Raw genomic sequence first — 9,251 nt, 5'->3', positions numbered from 1 at the left:
ACGTCAGATCTAGGAAGAAGGCTCCAGAGTTGCTTCCAACACCGGCCTCGTACAAACAATACAGCTTATCATTCGCGTACAACAGGGAGCTGGAAGTTGCACTATTCCCAGTGGATAGCAGGCCAACGTGGTAAATGCGGTTCGTGTCTGTTAGCCACAGGTGAATCTCGCCCTTGCTGTCGTGTCTGGGATATTCCAGCTGGGTGAGGAGGATCACCTTCTTTCCGCCAATATTTGCAGTGATGAATCCACTCTGAATGTGGGGCACAGGAACTGGCACTGAGTTGCTCCACACGCGCGAGAGCGTCCCCAGAGCCTCCTTCCACGTGTTCCCCCTGTCAGTCGACTCATACACCCTTCGGCGACCGTAATTACATGAGGTGATCATGATGATTTTCCCAGCCTCCCATTCAAGGATACTGGGGTTGGTGCAGCCCGCATGTGTCGCGCTTTTCGCAAAGGTCCAGTGCGGTTGAACAGAACTCCAGTACATGACTGTGGACGCGGTTTCCCCTCCAAATGTCAGAAACTGCACGGGAAACACGAACGTGTTATCCGTCATTTTCGTGATGGGAGTACTGACATCGTTGAGGAAGCCAATCATGTCACCGTATTTATAGGGATAAGGAGGGCGAATGGTCATAGAGACGGAACTCATTGAAAAACCTCCGCTTCGTCCAGGCCCCGTCTCCAGAAAATGGATAACAGACTCCAACCCACTTCCCCGCTCATCGGCAAACCGAATTATGGCACCGTTCCGTAAGTCGTAGCCCTCCACAAAAGCAAAAAGCGGTCCGAAGGGTCCAAAAGACGACGGAAACGGCAACCAGTAAGGGCGTGCAGCAAAAGCGTCACGATCTTCTGGTCCCGCGTACGACCGCCACGTCCTCCCACCATCAACGCTGATCTGTGCCATCAACTGCATGGACGCACTCCCGCTCCCCACAGATCCATTGAACTGAGCTCCAACAATGGCCAGGAGCATCCCGTCCACATTCACAAGATGGGGATTGTGGAAAATGTGGCCAGCGGCCGCTGTGTTTGCGACTGGATACTCCCTTGGCAACTGCTCCAAACTGTGTCCTCCATAGGAATTGCCCACTCCCGTTCCATAGTTTTGGGGCTGCACTGACCCAGCGGCGCCGCACATCATAACGAAGAGGAGGAGCAGCACAGCGGAAGCAAACACACGCCGGGACATGTTGGGCCTCTGCGGCTCACTCTCTCTTCCTTCCCTCCTCCTGCCCCTGGATCCGGTCACGCGGCAACGGTTGTGTGTGCGGGGCGCCATGACTGCAGCAACACGTGAGAGCATGTAAATATGCGTGTGGACGGTGTGTGTGTGTGTTGTTGGAACTTTCAGAGCCTTCGAATTTCACAGTAGCGATTAGCGTTCGCTTGCTTTCTTTCCTAGCGTGTCTGTGTGCAAGAAATGGAAAGACAGCAACAGCGGCAATACATCAGACACGTCAGTGAGGAGCAGAGCAGAGCACCCACGCAAAGAGCGGGGCTCGAGAAAACCCGTAAGGAACAGCACGGAGAACCACCGCCCACAGCAAAGAGCAGCAACACGGCAAGTCACGGCGGGCCGTCGGTGTGTGCGGGCCAGCCCTCACGCGGTGCAACACGCCACACCCAGCAGAGAATGACAGACAGACAGAGAGAGAGAGATGAATGGATGCCGTCAAGAGGCACTTACAATCAACATGGCCCGTGAGCATGCGGCCACTCCACGCAGGAACACAGCAGGAGAAAAGAGGGAAAAGCAGGAAGCAGCACAAACACACGGAAGAAACAAACGACAGGCGGGAAAAGCAACGCCACGGTCCTCATCCTGGCCGGCAACTCCACACCAGCCCTCACACACACACACACACACACACACCATCGCAGTGCCGTCAGTCCGCGGGTGAGAGGATTCGGCCTCCACACAACAAACTCACACACCGCCAACAGTCACCCAACATGGACGAGAAGCGACACACCGCGCCACCGCCTCCAGTTAAATCCCACGGCCAACGGCATACGGCCACAGCCCGCTGCCGGCACACAGCACACAGCGAGCAATCACCCAAAGAGCCACACGCGGAAGCGGATCCTCACCATCCATGACGCGGCGACAAAATTTCCAGCCATTCCACCCACAATGGGACTCGGTGCCCAACTCAAAGAAGTCACAGGCGGTGCATCACGCCAACAGCAAAAGTGACTCGCGGTGCACGCTCCCTCTCTCCTCCTTCCCTTCATGCCCACGGAGGAAGCAGCAGCCACACGCAACCGCCAGCACACGCTACAAAAGAAGCATCCAAATCCACTGCAATGTGCGTCTTGTGCGAGCATGTGGTTGTGTGTGCCTGCAGACACACGAGGCAAAGAAGTAAAAACAGGCGCAGAGCATGTGAGGGGACGCACAAAAAAAAATGTACAGCAGAGGTGCATGGCAGAAATAAAAAGACTGCTCAGGCTCATGATACTGCACTGCAGACAAAGCAGCGGCAATTCATAGAAAATTTATTAAATTTTTTAAAAAATGATCTTCACCCTTCCACACCTCACACTTTGGAAACAATAAGAAAAAAAAAAAGAAAAATGTCGTCCTCTATTACGGCTACACACAAATAATAAAAAAGAAAGAAATACCACACAAAAAAAAATTTCACTGGTTACTGTGTGCGCCCACCAAACTGTTTGTATATTTTGCCCGCACATTAAAAATTGAATGTTTAAATATCTTTCAACCGTCCGACCCTCCATGTGTCCGCACAGCGTTTATATTTCATGGGGTCATCTGCGTGCTGCTGCTCCCCTCAGCCCTCTCATCGGCGTGCGAGTGCGGCCCGCAGAGCACAGTCACTCGTGTGTGTGGGGACTGAGAGAAGCACGCAGACATGACGGGAGTCGCGTCACTTCATCGGGAGAGTGAGCGCAGCAAAAAAAAAAAATCATCGCGGGAAAAGAAATGCTGACGGCACTGCCGGCGCGTGAAATAAAAGCAAAAAAATGAAAAAAAAAAACACGGCGGCAGGGTGCGGCTGTGTGTGTGGCGCTGCGGGTGTCTGCCCGCCCTGGCCGCAAAGAAAACAAGACAAGAGGGAAAGAAATGTGTGCTCCGCCCCACAGGCCCTCGTCGCACGCCCACACGTCACGGCTCCCTCAGCGCGCCGTTCGCCGAGGCCCCTCCTCATGCGTGCAGCAGGCGAGGCGCACAGGGCCGTCGTCACGAGCGTGTCGGTGGTGTGCGAGTGGAGCAGTTGGGCGGGAAACACACGGCACCCCTCGCAGGAAGAGTGCAGCAACAAACAATTAAAAGAGGGAAGAGTAGAAAAGAAAAAAAAGCCATAGTGATTGCCCTAAAGCAGCAAGAAAAAGAAGGGAAGTGATTTACAGAAAAGAAAACAAAAACAAGGAAAGCAAAAAGAAAAAGAAGAAAATGAAATTAACAAAATTCAGTGTTCAATGCTGGGATGCCGCTCAGTTGTTGCTCCACAGAATTTCGCAACTTTGCTCTCCCCAATTCATTCAACAGAGAGCCGCAATACTCCACAGCCCCAGAAGCAGCAGCAACAACACCCGAGACGCACACACATGCACGGTGCTGTCACCAATTAGATACATGGCCGCCAACTCGCCCAAATGCCCGTTCTCAGGCAAAATTTCAGTGTCCGAGGGTGTTGTTGCGTTGGACTCCGATGGGATCTCGGTTTCCCCGGGCGTGGTGTTTGTGTTGCCCGGTGCGGCGTCGACCGTCTGTGGCATCTCCTTGCCTTCTCCAGAAGAAACTTCGGCCCTCTCAGTCCAAGAGATGTTGTCGGTGTCCTCCGCAGATGTCGGTTCGGCGTCAATCCCTGAAGGAGTGGGGCTGCTGTCTGAGTTCATTTTTCCCTCGGAATTTCTTTCCCCCGCCTCGAGGCTGAGGCTTTCCTCCGCGCCGGTGGTTCCGGTTCCAGTGGGCCGCACGTCGTTGTTTTCAGCGGAAAGGTCAATGCTTTTCTGCACTTGGTGCCCACCGTACACTGGTCCGGCGGCCGTTTCCATACTCAACGACGCAGTCACTGGAGACGTTGATTTGCCACTCCTGTCATCCGCTTCTCCCTCCTCCTCTGGCATTTCTTCATCATTACTTTCAGAGGATCCTTCAACATCATTGAACTCCGTTAATAACTCTGGCTGTGGGTCTTGTGTCTGCACATCTGAACCCCGCTGCATCGATTTATTCTCTTCATTCGGCGTGTCTTGCCGGGCCGTTTCGCCCTGGTGAAGCTGGGTATTGTCATCTGAACGAGAATTCTCTGCGATCTCCATTGCGGTGGCGGGTTCAGGAACAGATGATCCCGCGACAACCGTGGAATGGGGCGCTGCAGGCACCAGATCATCGACGCTGTTTTCTCCTCGTTTTTCAGGATCATTCTCATTCAATTTCTCATGGCTGGTGGCGCTCCCTTCACTCCTTGACTCGGAAGCAACCAAAGCGTCCGTGTTGGCCGCCTGTTCTGTGGGTTGCTTCTCGACACCCAGTGATGGAATAGTGACTTTGCTGGCATTGAGTTTGCGCAGTTCATTTCCCAACAGTTCCTCGTTGTACAGCATGACGTTGGTCACCGTCACGTGGCCGCCCGTTGCACTTTGGTGCTTACTGTCCCCGCCGATGTAAAAGTGTGAGATCCTGCGTGAGTTGAACAGATTCGCATCATATCTCTTGTAGTGGATTTCCTTTCCATCTACAACGACAGTCCAAAAATCAGAATCCATTTGCAGTACCACCTGATACGTCTTGTTTGGCTCCCACCCATCGAAGAGCTTCAAAGTAGCACGTTTCTCCGGTATGGCCAGCCACTTCTTGTCGTGGGTGTACGACAGACCAAAAAGCACCGTGCTGTCAGTGTCATTCATCCTCACGCCAATCAAAGGAATGCTGCCACTCTCCGGCACCTCGTGGATGGACACCGTCGCCACAAGAGTGAACTTGTTGTTTGCAAAGTAGTACGGCACAGTCTGCCCCATGTCGCCAACGGGCCACTCCGCCCATGATCCTTTGAACGTCAATCCATTGGAAACCCTTCTCTCCCCATTCGTCACAGTTGCATTCACGCCGAGGTACTCGTCCCTCCACTCGGTCCCAGTTGAGTTACCAGACAAGAAGCCAACAAGCCTGTTAGTGGGAACAGGACCATTGCACATGTCCTTTCTGAGCGCGTCAACAGTGCCACTTGAACCGGAACGGCATGTTTTCAAGGCGCTGTCCAAATCCTTCCATGTCTTCACCACTTCCTTTACCCGCTCCAGTTTCTCGGTCAGACGCACAGCAACAAGATTGTATGATCCGTCACTCTTCTTGTTCTCGTACAGTGAAATCAACTCATTATTATTATCTTTTATCAACAGCGAGCTGGCGGCGGCGTCATCATTTTCACGGGATACCTGCCCAACATCATACACACGTGCCTTGTCCGTCACCCAAAGATGAAGCCGACCCTTTCCACATTTATTATCTTCCTTCGGATACACCGGCGCGGTGATGAGCATCACCTCCTTTCCCTCAATGATTGCGGTGGTGGATCCGCTCTGGACACCGTATCCCTTTCGATTGTGTGAGTTGCCCCACACGCGGTTAATTGGCTCACCCGACGTATACCAACTGACTCCATTCGGAGTGGACATGTAAACGTCATAGTAGCCTCCAGCACAATGAGCCATCATGAAGAGACTTTCGTCGTCTTTCTTTTCTTTCCACTTCACCAGGGTTGGATCCCTGCAGCCCTTACCAGGCGTCTCGGATGAAAGCTCCCATTTGTTCCCTGAATTGGGGAAACGCATAGAGAGCAAAACGTTCGTTCCATCCTTTTTTTTGGCCTGCATGGGAAACACAATCGCGCCGCCACGCATCACAGCACCCGATCCTCCGCCACCAATTAACTCGGTCAAGGAAAGAGATGCTCCTTTGCCTTGAGGCTCCACCACATGGGTCTCACTCCATTTGATTTTCTTCTTTCCATTTTCTTCAGTGGCAGTTCCCTTCACGAGTAAAAGACCCCGCTCATTCGTACCTTCAACCTGCGGCTTTGTATGGCTGTAGTTTCCCAGGAGCATGTAGACACTGTCCCCAATTACAAGCGTCGTTGGTCGCAACACTCCTGTTGTCCTAAAATTATTCGCAACAGTGTCCCCAAGTTGCATGCGAAACAAACTTAAATCCGACGTCGAAATATCCATTGAGTCATCACTTATATTCAGGTGCTTTGACACAATCCCAGCACAGCAGTCGGCTCCATTCCTTTCCCCGCACTGCGCTTCAGCAACAGCAAATACATCATCACCCACTTTAACGAGGCCAGGAACACGGAGCGAGGTGATTTTGCTTCCGGTCTCGTTAAACTCCATCCAATTAGCATCTATCCTTGTCGTCCCCTTAAACGGATCAACAGTATTCCTTGTTTCACTGCCCCCAGCGGCTGCAGCTCCACTGCCGCAGCACATCATCACGAGAAGAAGCAGCACCGTGGCAGTAAACACGCGCCGGGACATGTTGGGCCTCTGCGGCTCACTCTCTCTTCCTTCCCTCCTCCTGCCCCTGGATCCGGTCACGCGGCAACGGTTGTGTGTGCGGGGTGCCATGACTGCAGCAACACGTGAGAGCATGTAAATACGCGTGTGGACGGTGTGTGTGCGTGTGTTGTTGGAACTTTCAGAGCCTTCGAATTTCACAGTAGCGATTAGCGTTCGCTTGCTTTCTTTCCTAGCGTGTCTGTGTGCAAGAAATGGAAAGACAGCAACAGCGGCAATAAATCAGACACGTCAGTGAGGAGCAGAGCAGAGCACCCACGCAAAGAGCGGGGCTCGAGAAAACCCGTAAGGAACAGCACGGAGAACCACCGCCCACAGAAAAGAGCAGCAACACGGCAAGTCACGGCGGGCCGTCGGTGTGTGCGGGCCAGCCCTCACGCGGTGCAACACGCCACACCCAGCAGAGAATGACAGACAGACAGAGAGAGAGAGATGAATGGATGCCGTCGGGAGGCACTTACAATCAACATGGCCCGTGAGCATGCGGCCACTCCACGCAGGAACACAGCAAGAGAAAAGGGGGAAAAGCAGGAAGCAGCACAAACACACGGAAGAAACAAACGACAGGCGGGAAAAGCATCGCCACGGTCCTCATCCTGGCCGGCAACTCCACACCAGCCCTCACACACACACACACACCATCGCAGTGCCGTCAGTCCGCGGGTGAGAGGATTCGGCCTCCACACAACAAACTCACACACCGCCAACAGTCACCCAACATGGACGAGAAGCGACACACCGCGCCACCGCCTCCAGTTAAATCCCACGGCCAACGGCATACGGCCACAGCCCGCTGCCGGCACACAGCACACAGCGAGCAATCACCCAAAGAGCCACACGCGGAAGCGGATCCTCATCCAGCCATGACGCGGCGACAAAATTTCCAGCCATTCCACCCACAATGGGATTCGGTGCCTAACTCAAAGAAGTCACAGGCGGTGCATCACGCCAACAGCAAAAGTGACTCGCGGTGCACGCTCCCTCTCTCCTCCTTCCCTTCATGCCCACGGAGGAAGCAGCAGCCACACGCAACCGCCAGCACACGCTACAAAAGAAGCATCCAAATCCACTGCAATGTGCGTCCTGTGCGAGCATGTGGTTGTGTGTGCCTGCAGACACACGAAGCAAAGGAGTAAAAACAGGAGCAGAGCATGTGAGGGGACGCACAAAAAAAAATGTACAGCAGAGGTGCATGGCAGAAATAAAAAGACTGCTCAGGCTCATGATACTGCACTGCAGAAAAAGCAGCGGCAATTCATAGAAAATTTATTAAATTTTTTAAAAAATGATCTTCACCCTTCCACACCTCACACTTTGGAAACAATAAGAAAAAAAAAAAAGAAAAATGTCGTCCTCTATTACGGCTACACACAAATAATAATAATAAAAGAAATACCACACAAAAAAAAATTTCACTGGTTACTGTGTGCGCCCACCAAACTGTTTGTATATTTTGCCCGCACATTAAAAATTGAATGTTTAAATATCTTTCAACCGTCCGACCCTCCGTGTGTCCGCACAGCGTTTATATTTCATGGGGTCATCTGCGTGCTGCTGCTCCCCTCAGCCGTTTTATTGGTGCGTGAGTGTGGCCCGCAGAGCACAGTCACTCGTGTGTGTGGGGACTGAGAGAAGCACGCAGACATGACGGGAGTCGCGTCACTTCATCGGGAGAGTGAGCGCAGCAAAAAAAAAAAAGCAGGAGGGAAAGAAATGCTTACGAGGCCGACCCCGAAGGGCGTGCCAGCGCAAAAAAAAAAAAAAACACGCAAAGCAAGAAAAAAAAGTCAAAGTGAGCAAGTAAAATTACTTTTTTTTTAAAGCGGCAGGGCGTGGCTGTGTGTGTGTGCGTGGCGCTGCGGGTGTCTGCCAGTCCTGGCAGCAAACAAAACAAAACAAGAGGGAAAGAAATATGTGCTCCACCCCACAGGCCCTCGTCGCACGCCCACACGTCACGGCTCCCTCAGCGCGCCGTTCGTCGCGGCCCCTCCTCATGCGTGCAGCAGGCGAGGCGCACAGGGCCGTCGTCATGGGCGTGTCGGTGGTGTGCGAGTGGAGCAGTTGGGCGGGAAACACACGGCACCCCTCGCAGGAAGAGTGCCGCAGGAAACAATTAAAAGGGAATAGTAGAAAAGAAAAAAAATCCATAGTGATTGCCCCCGAAAGGAAAAAAAAGGGGGGAAAGAAAAAACAAACAAGAAAAAAAAGAATTTTTCTTTGCGGAGAGTAATTCATTACCGGATGGTGTCGGTGTGGAGGAGGTCGCAAGTGTCCCACACTGAGGCCGCACACTCCTCACAGAGCCGCAAACCCCCAGAGTCCCAACAGCAGAAAAAGCGGCGGCAGCAGCACCCTGCTCTCACGCATGGTGCCAGCAACGCCGTCATCCCGCTGCGACGAATTTCCGAGACTGCTTTTGAGTGCGAGGCCGAGTGCCGCAGCCTTTGCTTCCCCATCCTGTGGCTGGACATCTTCCTCTTTCCCATCAGCTCCTCCCGTCGTCTCCCCATTCTCACCAGAGCTCACGCCCCCCTCAGTTGCTACTGCGGGCTCTTCTTGCCCCTTGCTTTCAGCAGCATGTGATTTTAGATTTGCTGCGCCATTTGCTGCGTCGGAGATGCCCGCAGAGGCTTGGATTGGTTGATCCCCCTGCTTGTTATCGGCAACTTCTGTCCCCTCCGTTTGTGCAT

The 9,251-nt window shown here is 53.0% G+C and overlaps 3 protein-coding genes across 3 annotated transcripts, besides 6 other annotated features; all 3 read right to left on the bottom strand.

Moving 5' to 3' along the window:
* Positions 1-1,315, bottom strand: Tc00.1047053509387.19 (trans-sialidase, putative; the record flags this gene model as incomplete). Its single annotated transcript, XM_800791.1, has 1 exon — positions 1-1,315. A coding segment is annotated over one exon (1,315 nt), but the record flags the coding sequence as incomplete, so codon positions are not given.
* Positions 1-9,251: a sequence feature (areas not merged during assembly with more than two copies in the genome that could not be assigned to a particular haplotype).
* Positions 1,861-1,885: a microsatellite.
* Positions 2,507-2,532: a sequence feature (AT_rich).
* Positions 3,306-3,436: a sequence feature (T-rich).
* On the bottom strand, positions 3,520-6,636 carry Tc00.1047053509387.10 (trans-sialidase, putative; the record flags this gene model as incomplete). Its single annotated transcript, XM_800790.1, has 1 exon — positions 3,520-6,636. The coding sequence occupies one exon, from the start codon at positions 6,634-6,636 to the stop codon at positions 3,520-3,522; it is 3,117 nt and encodes a 1,038-aa protein (XP_805883.1).
* Positions 7,823-7,848: a sequence feature (AT_rich).
* Positions 8,724-8,771: a sequence feature (T-rich).
* Tc00.1047053509387.5 (trans-sialidase, putative) lies at positions 8,857-9,251 on the bottom strand (the record flags this gene model as incomplete). Its single annotated transcript, XM_800792.1, has 1 exon — positions 8,857-9,251. A coding segment is annotated over one exon (395 nt), but the record flags the coding sequence as incomplete, so codon positions are not given.

The sequence above is a fragment of the Trypanosoma cruzi genome, genomic scaffold (genome assembly GCF_000209065.1).
Source record: "Trypanosoma cruzi strain CL Brener 1047053513437 genomic scaffold, whole genome shotgun sequence".
NCBI lineage: Eukaryota > Euglenozoa > Kinetoplastea > Trypanosomatida > Trypanosomatidae > Trypanosoma > Trypanosoma cruzi.
The sequence above is the reverse complement of the archived record's forward strand: the minus strand, read 5'-3'. Positions and strand labels throughout refer to the sequence as shown.